Below are 17,349 nucleotides of genomic sequence, written 5' to 3'. Positions count from 1 at the left end.
CTATTTCGTTTTTTTACAACAGCTAGAAGAACGAAATACATGCTATGTAGTTGGCTGCTTTCTGAAAAGTGCACGAAAATCAAAGAGGCTTAAGTGATGATACCTGTATTGCTTATTCTCATACAGTTTTAGCAAATCTTAAATTTCTTTATTGTTAAGAGGCTTTTTATACACACTATCTAAAGGTTCCCTTTTAAAAATGCATTTTAACTGTAAACAAACTGATTTTAAAGAAATTATGTTTGCAATTTATGAATTTATGGTTCAAGATTTTATCTGGTCTTATGCAATAATGTATCTTTTATGATTTGCTATTTGCACCCCTCGGTTTGAAACTAGCGAGTAATAAAAACGAAATATGTTACAAACTGCATGATTGCTAGCTCTCTGAAATTAGACTACTATGTTCAGTTTAATAAAATACATAGCTATGCACGGATAAGCCTACACAATGTTTATGCCAGGTAGACATGGGATATGTGAAAGGTGCACTATAAGACTAAGAAATAGTTTTGTCACACCATACACCCTCTCAAGGAAAAATATGGTGAAAATCCCGTAAATTAGCAACATTTTCAACTTACGCATTTCGTATAGCACATAGAAGGTCGACAGTCTTCACACTTTTCAAACATTTTTTTCTTTTTTCAGCCAGTCTTTCACATTTTGACTTCTCATTTTGAAACTGGAAAATGATTAAAGCAAACCAAAATCAGTTACTGTGGCTACTCGCAAACATGTATTTACGTCGAGAAAAAAAAAACACCTTTGACACGGATTCCTTGAAGTATTTTAAAGACAACGCCCCCGAACTGTCATTTTATATGTCTGTAGGTTTTTATAATTGTGTATTAAATAAACTACTTGCAGAATGCCACAACTATTAAATGACTAAAATTACTATGTAGTTGTTCATAAAAGTGAAGTCACATTTCCTCGATACCCCTGATGGAATTCGGAACATGGGCTGAAAATTTACTCAATGGGACCCTCATGGATTTCGCGATTTGCAAAGGAAAAACCAAAACAAAACAAAACAAAAAAAACAAAAAAGTGAAATTGGGCACTTTTGTTAAAAGCCCGAAATTTTCACAGAAGTGCCTGCTAAATTCCAGAATTTGACGAAAATAAATAGATAAATAAATGTCCACTGGGCCCCCACATACCCTGTGGCTGGGGGGGTACACACTTGATAAAAACTTATGCCCCCGGGGGCACTTGGGGGCATAATTTTTTTTAATCAAATTTTAGGTCCGCCGCATACGGGGCGGGGCACACGTTGGGCCATCGGAGCATTTATTTTTGTTCAAATGATTTGGGCCCGCTGCCCACAGGAATGCAATAGGCTCAGGGTGCATTTTAAAAAAAAAAATGATTAGGGCCCACAGCCTATGGGGCATGCGGCGGAGCATTTATTCCTTTTCGAATGAAAATAGCAAAGCAAATTGCTGCAAAAATGCAACAAACATTTGCATATTTCTGCCACAAAAATTGCCTATGCGTGCCGCAATATCCTAGGGGGTCTGCCTGATATACATAGCAAACAGCCTACAAACACTGGGAAAATGGCCTACATTGGAATTAAATTATTGAATAACACTTCACATCGCAAGATAAAACTGAACAGGGTTGTTTTACAGTAAAATGATACGCAAATATTTTTTGTGCCACAAAGCACATATTCAATACACAGATGCTGGACCCATGGTAGGGTGGTTTACGTTGAACAGTGTACATCACTTATGTCTGGTAGCTAAGATAGGTACTTCTAATTCTAAAAATGTTTCCAAGACAAATGCCTCTAGGAAGTGAGGCGTGCGTTAGCAGTCCTTGAACAACTTTGGTTCCATGTTGTGTGCCTGACCCCAAAAGTTTTGTCTGATATATTCAATTTCAGTTAAGAGGGGATTAAAGATTAAAATCATGTGTAGAGTGCATGAAAAACCTGGACACTCATTCAGAGAGAGACATTTCTACCTCTTTTATCAGTCTTACTGCGACCTGTTCTAGAATTTTTATTTTTTTTCTTCTATTTACTCTCTAAAAGTCAAAAGAAAGCCACACCTGGGCCCTCATTACAAGTGGTCTGAATAATTCAGTAATTTGTTACTACTGTTACTGCACAAGTTTGAATTATAAATTTGGTGGCACTACACTCCCGAAGTTTTCCCCTGATTAAGTTTGGCAGGTCAAGCCTACGAAAACTTAGAGAGTGAAATGGCTACTAATTGCTGGACCATGCAGCTTTCGGTGCAGTGAGCACCAAAATCCGCACATTACTCAACAGCAGAGACAAAGTCATAATTGGTAGCCCTTTACTAGACCCTATAAAAATTGCAAGCCCACCCCAAAACTAGTCCACTTGTAAGGAGAGCCTGAGAACCAGACGCATATAAAGACTTGATTTTTTTTTTTATCTGAGGTGCTACTGCTCAGTGGATCCTATTCACACATGTCAATAGTGTTCAAAGAAAGCCCGTATCAATAGGGTGCATTCATAAAATATGTAGAAAGTTTCTGAAGCACACAATAGGGCAGTTAATATCAAAACTAAAAAATGTTAGCTGTTGGTAGACATGATGATGCTTCTAAAGGACTGAACAACAGTGTATATTCTATTGCTACGGGTGACATCTGAATATGCCTCGCTATCTTGTTGGGAGGGAGTTATTACACTGATGTTATATGAATAAGATAACCACAAACTTTAGAACTTTAAAGCATTTTCAGTTAAATACGTACAAAATAAAACAAGATAGGAGAAACCACTTCTGTTCTGCTGGGTAATAATGACCTAGAGCATCGTGAGATTTGGAAAAATTAGATCCGTCAATTATAACTTGAAATGCTTACATGTAATATTTGCTATAGATACCATTAGATTTGGTAGTTATTCCACAGCATGTTCCCAGTCTTAGTTTTAGTGGTAGAAACATTGTTGCAATTAATGACAACTTTCATTTATCCGTGCATTCTTTTCTAAGACATCTAGTTTGAGGTGAGCCACCCTTTGTTCTCAGCCTTCATGCTATACACCTTCAATTAGAAATGATTTGCCAGCAACACAATGCATAAATACTATGCTTCCACAATGTGGATACCTACTATGCTTCCACAACCCACAAATTATGATTTTACAGAATTCCTCCATGCAAAGTTACGATAGTCTATCTGTTCATCAATACGGTCTCTAATAATTTCTCTGCACAATGATTGGTAAATATCAGACGTGATAAGTACAAGCTTACCTTAGCATTTGAAATATTGGCAAGTACTTTCCTTTTGTTGTCAACTGACTTTTCTTTAACCCATCCTTGATCAATATTTTTTGTTAAGGTACACTGTCTTTTGACAGTAATAGTCGTCTTCAAATTTTCAATGTCTGCAGATGGCTGCTAAAATAAAGGAAATAATGAACCAAACTTTAGCCGGTTATTTACATATTAACATTTAGGCTGTGGACCCTTAACACAATCTATTTTACAGATATCTACTATAAATCCATTAGGACCTGAGCAATGAAAGCTTTTCATCTTCTCAACAGCATATATATACACAAGTTCAAATGGAACTCTTTTGCATAGTTGCTCTTGTATAACAACTCCATGATCATTCCACATGTTGAAACCCCATGATCTAATCCAATTTAAACATTCAAAATGGATAGAGGTTCAAAACGAACCAATGTGCTAACTTGTCCGTAAACATTTTAATTACATTATATGTTCATTAGGAGAATGCATCTGTAAATTAACATAACTCTTACAAGTCAGCCTGTTAAGGTACACTTGAGCAATAACACGTTCCTTCTTTTACAGAAAACAACTCATCCCATTCACAAAATGTGCAAGTACTGCACATGTACAAAAGACTAATATATATGTTCCTAGAAACAATCAAATAGGCATACAGAAGTTGACCATTACAATACAATAAAATGTATTAAGCACAAAGCTGTTTCCAAAGAGGAGCTGCATCACTTGCAGCGTATGTGTCCAGTAATAGGGAAAAAAGGCAAATCCCTAAGGATGGGAGAATACCAACAGAAATACAAATAAAAAAATAAAAAAAAGTCTTCAAGTTTTTACTAGAAAAAGTTTCAGGAGGGGCTAAACAAAGACCAGATGGAAGAGAGTTTCAAGGTTTAGAAGTGAGATACACAAATTATTTTCGTCCTCTCCTAGCCATATGAAACAAAGTTTGAAGCGTTCTTGGATTATTTAATCTCCAGGATCTAGCCTGAGAATAGGCCTCAAGTCTTCCTTAAATAGCTCAAAAGCTCTATAGGCAAAGGTTAGAGCCTTAAACTGAACACATTTTAAATACCATTGCTATGTAGAACAAACCAACTCACAGAATATTCGAGACTAGGACCAAAAACGGCTTCAAACTCAAATGCAAGACTTTACAAATAAAATGGTAATCAGTGATAAAAAGGTTAAGCCACAAATGAAAATGCAGAAGAAAAGGCAGCCAACAGAACATATGGTGGATAGAAAAAGAATGATAAGCTTTTTCTGTTGATTAAGTAGTAGGTTACATGCATTTGCAAAGATACCCATCTCAGACACTTGAGCCCTAAACAGGCTGCAGAAACCTCAGGTTTCCATTAGACAGTTCAAGACTTACAGTGTAGGAGGCTGGCCTGGTTTATAGTGTCCACCTTGTGGAACTTACACCTTGTGCCAGGTCCAGTTATCCCTTATTAGTGTAGAAGAGGTGTTTCTAGCAGCTTAGGCTGATAGAATTAGCTATGGAAAAGTAGCTTAGGCTGAACTAGGAGACATGCAAAGCTCCTACTATACCACTTACATCATATAGCACAATATCTTAATAAAACACAATACTCAGAGTTACTAAAAATAAAGGTACTTTATTTTAGTGACAATATGCCAAAAGTATCTCAGAGGATACCCTCACTTAGGAGGTAAGTAATATACACAAATGATATGTACACAAACCCAAAACAGATAAGTAACAGTAAGAAAAGTAGTGCAAACAATGTAGAATCACAAGAGGATGCAATAGGTAGACATATGTCTAGGGGCAACACAAACCATATACTCCAAAAGTGGAATGCGAATCACGAATGGACACCAGACCTATGGGAGGTTGTAGAGGGTCGCTGGGACTGTAATAAAACAGTAAGGGTGTCCAAGATACCCCACCCCAAGACCCTGAAAAGTAGGAGTAAAGTTACCCTAATACCCCAGAAAGAGAGTATAGTCGTGATAGGGGATTCTGCAAGAACCACAAGCACCAGTAAAACACAAGACGGATTCCTGGACCAGAGGACCTGTAAAGGAAGGGGACCAAGTCCCAGAGTCACCCAAGTGTCCGGGGGGGGGTGGCAGGATCCCACTAAACCCCGGATAAAGATGCAAAAGGTCTGCCTCCGATTGGAAGAAGCTGAAGATTCTGCAACAACGAAAAGGGCTAGGAACTTCTCCTTTGGTCAGAAGATGTCCCACTGCGTGCTGGAAGTTGAAGTGTTTCCATGCAGAAATACCGCAAACAAGCCTTGCTAGCTGCAAGGGTCGCAGTAGAAGTTTTTGGGTGCTGCTGGGGACCAGGAAGGACCAGAGATGCCGCCCCTTGGAGGAGGAGACCGAGGGGGCGCTCAGCAACTCAGAGCCCCCACAGAAGCAGACAGCACCCGCAGAAGTACCGGAGCAGGCACTTAGAAGATTTGTGAACCAGAACTGGCTCAGAGTCACAAAGGAGGGTCACACGACATCGGAGTCCAACTCAGCGAGTTGGGCAATGCAGGACGGAGTGCTGGGGACCCAGGCTAGGCTGTGCACAAAGGAATCCTTGGAAAAGTGCACAGAAGCCAGAGCAGCTGCAGATCACGCAGTACACAGGATTACTGTCTGGCATGGGGAGGCATGGACTTACCTCCACCAAATTTGGACAGAAGGGCCACTGGACTGTGAGAGATGCTTGGGCCCAAGCTCCTGTGTTTCAGGGACCACGCTTGTCAGGATGAGAGGGGACCCAGAGGACCGGTGATGCAGAAGTTTGGTGCCTGCATTGGCAGGGGGAAGATTCAGTCAACCCACGGGAGATTTCTTCTTGGCTTCCAGTGCAGGGTGAAGGCAGACAGCCCTCAGAGAATGCACCACAAGGAAACAGTTGAGAAAGCTGGCAGGATGAGTTGCTACAATGTTGCTGGTAGTCTTGCTACTTTGTTGCGGTTTTGCAGGCGTCCTGGTGCAGTCAGCGGTCGATCCTTGGCAGAAGTCAAAGAGGGAAGTGCAGAGGAACTCTGGTGAGCTCTTGCATTCGTTATCTGGGGAATAGCCCAGAGGAGAGACCCTAAATAGCCAGAAAAGGAGGAGGTTTGGCTGCTGAGAAAAGAGGCTTGGCTACTGAAAGAGGTTAGCACCTATCAGGAGGGGTCTCTGACGTCACCTGCTGGCACTAGCCACTCAGAGCTGTCCTATTGTGCCCAAACACCTCTGAATCCAAGATGGCGGGGGTCTGGGACAAACTGGAAGAGCTCTGGGCACCTCCACTGGGAGGTGCTGGTCAGGGGAGTGTTCACTCCCCTTTCCTTGGTCCAGTTTCGCGCCAGAGCAGGGCTGGGGGATCCCTGAACCGGTGTAGACTGGCTTACGCAGAGATGGACATCATCTGTGCCCATTAAAGCATTTCCAGAGGCTGAGGGAGGCTACTCCTCCCCAGCCCTTCACACCCATTTCCAAAGGGAGAGGGTGTAACACCCTCTCTGAGAGGAAATCCTTTGTTCTGCCTTCCTGGGACTGGGCTGCCCAGGCGGGCAGAATCCTGTCTGAGGGGTTGGCAGCAGCTGCAGTGGAGACCCCGGAAAGGCAGTTTGGCAGTACCCGGGTTCTGTGCTAGAGACCCGGGGATGCATGGAATTGTCCCCCAAATACCAGAATGGTATTGGGGGTGACAATTCCATGATCCTAGACATGTTACATGGCTACATTCAGAGTTACCATTGTGACGCTACATATAGGTGTTGACCTATATGTAGTGCACACGTGTAATGGTGTTCCCGGCACTCACAAAGTCTGTGGAATTTGCCCTGAACAATGTGGGGGCACCTTGGGTAGTGCCAGGGTGCCCACACACTAAGTAACTTGGCACCTAACCTTCACCAAGTGAGGGTTAGACATATATGTGATTTATAAAAGTTACTTAAGTGCAGTGTAAAATGGCTGTGAAATAACGTGGACGTTATTTCACTCAGGCTGCAGTGGCAGTCCTGTGTAAGAATTGTCTGAGCTCCCTATGGATGGCAAAAGAAATGCTGCAGCCCATAGGGATCTCCTGGAACCCCAATACCCTGGCTACCTAGGTAACATATACTAGTGAATTATAAGGGTGTTCCAGTGTGCCAATCAGAATTGGTGGAAAATGGTCACTAGCCTGCAGTGACAATTTTAAAAAGCAGAGTGCTTAAACACTGAGGTTCTGGTTAGCAGAGTCTCAGTGATATAGTTAGGCACCACACAGAAAACACATAGGAACATATGAGCACTGGGGTCCTGGCTGGCAGGATCCCAGTGACGCAGTTAAAACACCCTGACACATACTCAAACAGGCCAAAGGTGGGCGTAACAAGGCTAGAAAGAGGCTACCTTCCTACATACAGTACCTTAACAGTTTCTAGGGGGGGGGGGAAACATGTAGAAGGTAAATGTTTATAACTGTAATCCAAACTCTTCTCTCTGAAGTTATGGAAAACAAAAATCCAATAAAACCTTAAGACTGTCTGGTCTAACAGAATATGCCAATTCTTTCTCATTCCTTCAAAAATGTTTATCTATAGTATCAAGTTAAAAATGAATATCTAAACTTAACTCAATTAGGTGACATTTGTCAATAAAGTAACTGTATAAAGCCAGACTACATGGGATATAATGATGTTTGACATCTTGCATGTGGAGGACATGCTGGAGCCATCCAGCACAGCAGCACTTGGGTGCCGAGAATGACTCCAGCACACCCTTGTACCGTCTGCAGAAAATCACTCTGGTGTGAGCACTGGAGGGATTTCCTTTTTTATTTTACTTTGGGCTGCTGGGGAAGAGCTTTCCCAGAAACCAGAGGCATTTTTTTTTTTTTTAACTCTGTAATGACAATCAGTGCTCATGTTGCGCTGACATCACAATTGAAAATAAATGTGAAATGAGCCAATCGGCTTGTTTCACTTTCACTGCTTCAGTGCGGAGGCCTCCGAACACTGAATTAGACAGGAGCGGTATCATTCCTCTATTTTCCACTGGTACCTCCCTACCGCATCTCTGCTTGGGGGGGTGGCCATAGGAGGGTGATTAACAAGTAGGCATCCACCCACTAGACACGAGGGCCTATATTTGAGGGAAGGAAGGGACCACCTAACAAAGGGATAGTGCTCCCTCCTCCCCAGGCCCACTTCTTTCTGCCATCCCTTTGGTAGAAAGGCCACTAGACACCAGGGATTGTAGGTTCTCTTGTTTTACACAGTGGCCTAGCCCCTTGAAATGACCAAGAGTCTTAAGGAAGTGTTTCCTTCACTTACTAGACCCCAACGCCGAGGGAGTACATTAGGAAGAGGGGGCAGCCCCCTGGTAATGGGTTAGTGCCCCCCCCTCCCTCAGCCACAAAAGTCTTTCTGCCGCCCTGGGGGTTTGAATAGAGGAAATTGCCTCCAATATGCCCCTCAGGAGTAGTGAGTCCACTCGACACCAGGGATTTTTTTTTAAATTTATAGTGTAAAGGGTTGAGAGTGGAAAACCCCAGCATCAGGCCAAAACCCTACCCAAACAAATAAGAAAAGTGTTTCTGCCACACCTAGGAAGTCATTACCTCCCATCGGTCCCCCAGAGGACAGAAAGCCCACTAGATGACAGTTTTTGGAGGGGGAAATTGAACCCCCACCCCCTCGGTAATGGGCTAGTGCTCCCCCCTCCTCCTTCAAGCTGCAAGTCTTTCTGCCCCCTCAGGGGTAGATAGTAGGCAACTTCCTCCAATCTGCTAGCTGGGGGAGGCTGAAAGCTCACTAGACACAAGGGATTATTTATTTTTTTAAGCCCACCCGGGCTTTGGGCCAAACTCACTTGCTGAAAAATATGCTAATCGCCTTTCTGCCTCCCTATGGGGGCAGATAGGAGGTCCTTACCTCAAATTTGACACTCCCATCAGTGGGGTAGAAAGTCCACTAGACATCAAGGAGATTCTTTTTTTAAAAATTATTATTCCTGTCAGGCGGCCTACCAATGTCCAGACGAGCCCCTTCCTCCAAAATGACCCTGACAATCTTTCTGCCGCCCGAGGGCAGATCGGAGATGTTTAGCTCCAATCTGTCCCACAGAGGGCAGTAGGCTTACTACTTACAAAAGTTTTTTTTTTTTTTTTTTTGTGGAGTTAAAGGAGTGGGTGTGCCCCCCTGAGATATCATGCTGAGCTCCCACCCGCAAAATAGTCCCAATAATCTTTCCCCCCCCCCCTCTGGGTGGCATCAAATAGGAGGTTGATACTTCCAAAGAGCATCCTAGGAGGTGGAAGGGGAGACAGTCCACTGAACACCGGGGAATTTATATGTGCCTTATAATAAAGGGAACTGGAGGGTAGAACCACAAACTGCACAAAGGGTCAGAAAAACTGTTATGTCCATTTTGTACTAGGGGCAAGGTGAGATGTACAGAAGAGCTGACCAACCCCCTTTTTTTTATGTTTCATACTATGATTCACCTGGTGTCTCGTGGACTTTCTGTCCCTTAGGGGTAGAACGGAGGTAAATGCCCTCCATCCACCTCAGGGGAGCAGAAAGACTGATGGACGTATTCTGGGGTGGGGGCACGGCACGATGCCTGGGTGAGCAATTTGTTTCGGGGGCCAAAAAACACTGGGGGGGGGGGGGGGGGGAGGGGGAGGGGAGCAAGCGTACCCAGCATCATGTCAGGCTCCCACTCGAGAACAGGTGCAGAAGTCTTTTTGCCCCCTGGGGTGTGGATTGAGGGTATTTACCCAAAATCTGACCCAGAGAACAGAAAGGCCACTAGACACCAGGAGAAAAATAAGCCCAAAAAGTAAAAATGGGGCAGGGGTGGCTTACCCAGGCATCGTGCTGTGCACCATCCCCATAACAAGTGCATAGGTCTTTATGTCACACAGGGCTAGATTGAGGGTGTTTACCCAAAATCCACCCCCAAGTGGCCGAACGCCCACAAGACTCCAGGGTTTTATATATGACACCAAAACAAACAAAAGGGTAGGGTGATCTATTCTGTCATCAAGCCAATACTCCTACCCCAGAATGGGTATGCATGTCTTTCTTCCTCTATTGGGACTACAGCATCCCATCCCTATTGCAAGAGGGGAAATTTTGGTTCTTTTTGATTTTAACATATGGGTAGCAAAGTGGGGCTAAGTCTCAATATCATACTACTTCTATGCTGAATGGCTGCATGTTTCGGGCTCGGGTCAGCTGCCACCTGAGGAAATACATCAAACCTAGTGTGAGAGGACAGGGTTGATTGCAGACGCTCCCTAACTTATGCCCCCATTTTTTACTTTTTGCTAGTGTTTTCCTGACTCTGATGGTGCCCTGGGTACTACTAATTAGTCCCAGGGCCAGTGCTCTGTGGAAAGTTGATATGCAAATTAGGCTAATTATAATTGGCAAAATTAAACTACCTATAAGTCCCTAGCATATGGTAGGGCATGGAGGTTTAGGGACCCCAGCGTAGGTAGTGCCCCCAGAGGTGCACTGCTGAGGTGTCCAGTAACATTTTAAAGGCAGGCCTGCCTTGCAGGCTGCTTTTAAATTTAAGTTACATGCAAATTCGACTTTGGAATTAAAAGTAGTTCCAAAGCCTTAAACTACCCTATTTTTACATATAAGTCACCCCTAAGGTGTGCCACATGTGCCTCTAGGGCTGGGTGCCATGTTACTATAAGCAGGGACCTTATAAAAATAGTTTTGTAAGCCCTGGTGAGGTAAAACAGTCAACTTTGTCTTTCCCTCATTGTATTGAATAGCCTCCATAGGCTAGAATGGGTAGACCTTATTTTATTTTTAAAAGTCCCCTTAAGTAACAGATACCACAATTAATTTGGAATCAAATTAATTGTTATAATAAATCCCACAACTTCCAGTTGTGGGATTTAACATAACTTGTTCGGGTAAGGAGTTTTAAACTTTACTTGAAAATTTGCAGACTTCAGCCCTGCAGTGTTTTTGCTGCTTTGCTCTGATTTGCCAGCCTCTTGATGAGGTGTGAAGTGGCTAGGCTCAAAACAAAGATGTGCCTGGGGGAGGAGATCTTCCCTCAGCAGATGGGGAAGCAGGAAGGGGGGTGAGGGGGAGGGGGTGCCAAACTGGTCTTCAAAAGGCAGGGAATGACATCTGGAGCAACCCAGCAACACCCTCACATCCTGCAAACCCAGACAATTAGGTGCCACCTTGATTAGATTAGGAGAGGGGAGGAGAGGGGTGTGTTTAGGATTTTTAGCCACACCAGTGGGTGGGCTCAGCGAGATGTAACCTCCAAAAATCACTTTCAGCCATTATGGATTTTTGAGGAATGTTGCTCCCTGGGACTGATTTTTGCCACACTTCCCAGGAAGTGGTCATCACAGTGGGATGGACCCTGCCCCTGATTGGAGAACCAGGACCCCCCCCCCCGTTTTTCACCCAGGAGCAAGGATAAAACTGGCAGATCTGCACCCACACCTCAGTTCCCTAACAGATACCTATCTGATTCCAACAAGGACAAAGGGCTGCCCTGCTGGAACCCTGGCCTGCACATGGACACTGCACTCTGGAGGACTGCACCAGCTGCACACTTGGGCTTCACCCCCAAGAAGGACTTTGCCTGGCTTCAACTGGTTCAAGAAGGGACAACGTTTGCTACAGGTGAAAACTTGCTAGCCAGAGTCCCCTGCACCAACTCCTGAAGAAACCAACCAGCTGACCACTGTCCAGAGGCCAAAAAGGAGTTTGTGCTAGGTGCATTCTGGGAGGTGTAGTCTGCACCCCCCCAAGAAGCATCTCAGAGCTTCTGGAACCTTGGGGTGGACTGTGGAACTCAAAAGAACCTTAGAAGAACATCTGGAAGAAGATCCAGAAGTTTGGAGAACTTTTGGAAAAAAGCTCCATAGAGGGACCGACCTGCCGCGGCAGCTCTAGCCGGCTTGCCTCAACCACGACCCGGCCTGCCTTGCAGGTTCATCCCGGTGCAGAAAATCTCCAAAAAAGTGACTAAGTCTGAACGTAGAAAGTTGACCAGTACCTCCCAGGCAGTGTACGCGTAGAGGGCTCCAAGGAGATCAGATAAAGATTCAGGTTTGCCCTGGTCGAAGGATTTTCACCTTGAAAAAAAACAACTAAGTTGGAAGGTAAAAAGCTCCACGAGGGCTCCCGCGCCGCATATCCGAGGAAGAGTTCCAGGAGGTCGGATTGGACTGGCAGGTTCGTCCCACTGAAGAAAATCTCCAGAAAAACGACTAAGTCCTAAGGTAAACGTTTGACCGAGGCCTCACGCGGTCTATAGCCGAGCCGGGCTCCATCGTGGTCGGCCTTAAACTTTGACTTTGCCCCGGTCGAGGTGCAACCCGATTGGCGCTTTTTGTTTCTATGTGGTAGAAAGCAATCATTCTTTAAAAATTCATATCTCCGGTTCCCCTTATCTGATTTTGTTTTGGTGTCATTTTAAAGCTAAAAATATTTCCTATTTTTATAAATTGATTTTGGATTTTTTTAACTGTTTCCTGTGTTTTATTTAATTACTGGTTTGTGATATTTGAATGCTTTACGCTTTGTCTCGTAAGTTAAGCCTTGTCGCTCGTTGCCAAGCTACCAAGGGTTGAGCTGGGTTTAATTTACTGAGACCTAACTGGACTTAAGTGGAGGTTAGTTGCCTGTTGCTAAGAGTAGGTACTTACCTGCCCTTACCAATAACCGCTTTTCCAACACATAGGCATTTCTGAAAACCAGACATCTGAGGGAGTCAATGGCGGTGTGCCTTGTGTGGATCTCATAAAATTTTATCTCCCACATTTCTGTGCAAATCTCAAACCTTCTACAAATTCTTACATTTTCCATGAATTTGTTTGGCGTAATCTTCAGGAAACCACAGATTCACAAGATTCCTACCCTTCAGGGTCCCAACACTTGTTCTAATAAAATGCTATCCACTTGTGTAGCTAGTCCTAGTGCCCCCAACAGGGGCACTGATATGTGCACTAGGCCCAGCAACATAGGTTGAATAGTATTTTTATCCAAACAAGTGGGGGAACTCTGGGTGATAAGAATGTTGTAGATTCCTGGTGATACCCGATATTTATGTAAGAAATGCAAGGAAAATACACAATTTTACACAAAGTTTGAGGTTATCAGGACATTGTGGGTGAGAACACTTTGTTGGAGCCACACAAGGTACACCACACTGGAAGCCAGGTAGTTTTCAGTAATGTCTGCTTTAGTAGGATTCCCAGGGGGGGGGGAGGGGGATTATGGGCTGCACAGAGTCCCGACTCAAAAACTGTAGCTACCCCATTGCCAAATCTGTCATTTCTGACTGAAACCGTTAATGTCTCAACATTGTGTTTTGGTCTCTTTCCTGTTGGGTGTACTGGGTCTACACAGACAAATGAGTTACCATTTTTAGCAGGAGACTTATGGGAAATTTAGGTGGTAGGAAATGTGTGGCTCTCCAAAGATTTCAGAACTTTTCATCACAGAAATGTGAGGAAAATTTGTGTTTTTTGTCAAAGTTTGAGGTTTGCAAGGGCTTTGGTGTAAGAAAACCTGGTGAGACCTATGCAAATCACCACAGCCAGGATTTCCCTATGTGTCTAGTTTGCAAACATGTGCAGATTTGCTAGATTTCCTTAAGTGCTGGTTGAGCTAAGGAACAAAATCCACAGCAATCCAAATTGCAAAAAAAATGGCCAGTTTACAGTGGAAAATGTGATGTGTCTGTATTGCATTTTGTGGTCTTTCCTCTCGTGGGCACAAGGCCTAACCAGATGTGTGGGTACCATTTTTACAGGGTGACTTGTGGGGTGGAGGGCTTTAGGGAGGAGACAGAATAGTAGAACTTATTTAGATCCTCAATTGCATTTTCCGGCATTTGTGCCTTCCAAATGTAAGCCAATGTGAAAGAAACAAATCCATTTTGAAAAATGCTCTCAATCGCATGCTAGTACAGGGACCCACAAATTCAGAGATGTATAATATAACCATTCCTCTTGAACTCCATAGCTGGTGTCCATTCCAGAAATATATAGGTTTCCTGGTTACCCATTTTCACTCTTCGTATTTTTACCATATGAATTGTTCTATATCTGGCACACAATGAAAAACATTATTGTAATAGAGTGCTCTTGAATTACTAGATACCACATAGGTGCAGGGATCAATGACATTAAACTCAGCATGTATTCCTTCCAAAGCACCACTTCGCATTAGAAGTGCACTAATTGATGTCCTAGTTTTGGCTATTTAGCGAAGCATGCTCTGAACATGGTTTGCATGCTAGACATGGGTGCACTGATCTTTAAAAAGTATGATTGAGACTGGACTTAAAGCAGACCATTGACTGGTGTTCTCAACAGCAATCCCAGAGGAGTGTAGAGTACAGAGTGTCTTAACCAACGGACCAAGGAAAAGATTTAGCAGACAGACATAGAAAGCTAAACCACTTACTACTACAACTCCATTTTCACTGAAAAAAATGTAGATTTAAATCTAATTTACTACATTGTGACACTGTTACCTTAATAGTTAGTTACAACACACCTACTGAATCTTAACTTCAAACATTTCTTCAGGGTTGGTTAAAAGGTAGGGAGAATCCAAAAGCAATTTGGGGAACTCATGTTCCTAGTTTTAGTTAAGTCGCAAAATGGTATGCGAGATACACACAAATAAGGATAAAGGGAAGGCAGGATGTGTGCAAGCAGCATTATTTTTGAAATATTCATGAAATAACTTAAGAATGCAACCAATATTATAACACTTTAAATATACTGCTTAAATAGGTTAACAAGGACAGCAATAGACAAGGATTCCTCTGGGGCTGAGAAAAAGAAAGCTATATTTTAAATAACAGTTGATCTGTTCCACAAACAAGCGAAGTAAGCACAAACTATATACGGTACTTGACGTACAAACGCTCTCATTTCTTTTATTCACAAAATTAATTATTGTTGCATGCAAGACAGTACAAATAGTGTTTGGTACTCTAGATGATTACTTGGTAAGAAAACACCATGTGAGGTCTGTGTATATGCAAACCTTGCAAATTGCCAGGTGACATCACAAAAATCTGTTAGTCCCGTTCTCTCTGAGCTCCAGCAGTTTCCCCGAGCAGATGCTTTGCACTCTGAGATTGCTAAAACTGCTTCAAAGGTATTCTACAATACCCAGAAGATCAAATCAAGAATCGATCAACTGGAAACAAGAACAGCAGATGACACCCATGAGAGGGACAAACTCAAGACCGGAGAGGCAGCAAACTATTGACAAGGCATTTTAAACAAGTTAGGCTATGGCAAAAAATGGGATTAGAGGGATTTAACGTCTGCATCACGGATATCCGTGAATGGATCCAGAATGGCAAGCTTCTAAAGGTATGTTAAGGAACTCTTCTGGACTCTTTTCTTAGCCCCAGGATGTAAAACCTACATTGTGGTCATGCTCATCAGTTTGTTTTTTGCCTGACAAACCACTTATATACCTAGATGTGATAACACAAGTGTGCATATTCAAGACCAAAGAGAAGATCATATGGGCTGCTGCAAGGAAAGTTAATTCTAGAACATAAAGAGGACACTTCATCTATTTTTTTCTAAACCTATTGGCAACCCCACTTTTAAAATGGAATTTCCTTAAAATTGCAAAACCCTGACTGAGAGCCTAGTAGAGGCCCTAGAGATTAAGTGCATCCTTTTCACCTTTTACCATCAGAATGGTAAACAACTCGGTGTCATCCAGGGAGGAAGCAGCTAAATTATTGACCCAACAACCAGATCAGGGGGGGGTGGAAAGATTCCTCAGAGAACCATTGACTGGAGTGGCATTTTCAGGACTTGAAATAGAGAGCAAAGAATAAGCCTCAAGGAAAGAGATGAGGTTGAATTGAACTAGCCTGTGTAAGGCAGACAGCCACTAAACCTCCACAACTCTAACAATGATTTTTAATTTCAGTATGGGAAACAGACTTCAGCAGGCCCTGGGGTAAGCTGGGCTAATGCATCATCATAATTAACAAATTCTCACTAGGGTTCAGAAAATACAGAAAGTAGTTAGACTGCCTGGAACAAGACATGCATCTTTCTATGACCATGGGCATTGTTACATAGTGTTTTCATTTGAATGTCTGGTGACATCCAACCCAAATAAATTGATCAATAGATAAATGCTACAATGTGATCTTTTTGAAACTGAAAAGGATTAGGGGCCAACACAGAACTTTCTCGGCTTCTTCATCTTGTGGCAGCCAGGGCAAAACACGGATGTGGATCTCAATAGCACATATATTGCTGTCTGAGACATTACTGAATTGACGTTTAAGGGGGTCGCATTTGAGGGAAAAGAAATAAAAAGATTCCTAATACCATGAAAAGGGCGAGTTATTTAGGGCGCTAATCGGATATTGCAATTTAGGAAGACAACTGTAAGCATAACATATACACCAAAAAAAAGTTATATAAAATAAAAATGAAGTCATGTCTGTTTGTCAGTACACATTCAATCTATGTAGTGCTCATGGCCAGAACACAAAAAACAACGAAAATATAAAACATTTCAACTAAGGAGATTCTTGCTGTAAACAAATTATTATAAAGCAGTCAAATATGAATATTGCAAAATAAATGAAAATCAATATAATCAGAGAGCAAAGACAAGCTATAGCCAGATACTTTTATCAAGTGTCAAGCAGGATGTCACTTCATAGGTTAGTTGTGCCACCATTTAATTTTACCATTTTATTCTTTGTTGTTCAATCCTTCATCAATAGAGGTAGAGTGAAGTAGACTTGCATGTGTGGCTATACAAAATTGTTTGCAGGTCTCTGTCTGGTTTTGAGATGTGCTCGATATTGTGCCCCATAATGACTGGAATCTGAAATTATTGGAAAATGTTCCAATAGTGGTGCATTCGGGACTTTGCTCAAGGTTCCAATCCTACACGTTTTGTCCATATTTAAATATTTTGGGTGGTGTGAACTGGGACTAAGTTGAATGAAAGGTATTGGGATAGGGGGTCTCTCTAAAAATGAAAGTGGGCCAAGAAGCTTAACTAGGAATCCTTTGCAAGAGGCATTGTCGATATAATTATTGGTGTGGCTTAAAATCCACATACCATGCCGCCCAACCATATGTTGG

At 42.7% G+C, this 17,349-nt stretch overlaps 1 protein-coding gene across 5 annotated transcripts in view; it reads right to left on the bottom strand.

The window, feature by feature from the left end:
• LOC138265575 (G2/mitotic-specific cyclin-B3-like) overlaps positions 1–17,349 on the bottom strand; it is a 248,864-nt gene that overhangs the window by 185,901 nt on the left and 45,614 nt on the right. For 4 of the 5 annotated variants that reach the window (XM_069213402.1, XM_069213406.1, XM_069213403.1 and 1 more), the window contains exons 3-4: positions 3,249–3,395; positions 585–685 (exon numbers count right to left, since the gene is read on the bottom strand). In XM_069213402.1, coding sequence (XP_069069503.1) covers positions 585–685; positions 3,249–3,395 — 248 coding nt within the window. The remainder of the gene's footprint in view (positions 1–584; positions 686–3,248; positions 3,396–17,349) is intronic. The other variant, XM_069213405.1, reaches the window with a different exon arrangement.

The sequence above is a fragment of the Pleurodeles waltl genome, chromosome 11 (assembly GCF_031143425.1).
Source record: "Pleurodeles waltl isolate 20211129_DDA chromosome 11, aPleWal1.hap1.20221129, whole genome shotgun sequence".
NCBI lineage: Eukaryota > Metazoa > Chordata > Amphibia > Caudata > Salamandridae > Pleurodeles > Pleurodeles waltl.
The sequence above is the reverse complement of the archived record's forward strand: the minus strand, read 5'-3'. Positions and strand labels throughout refer to the sequence as shown.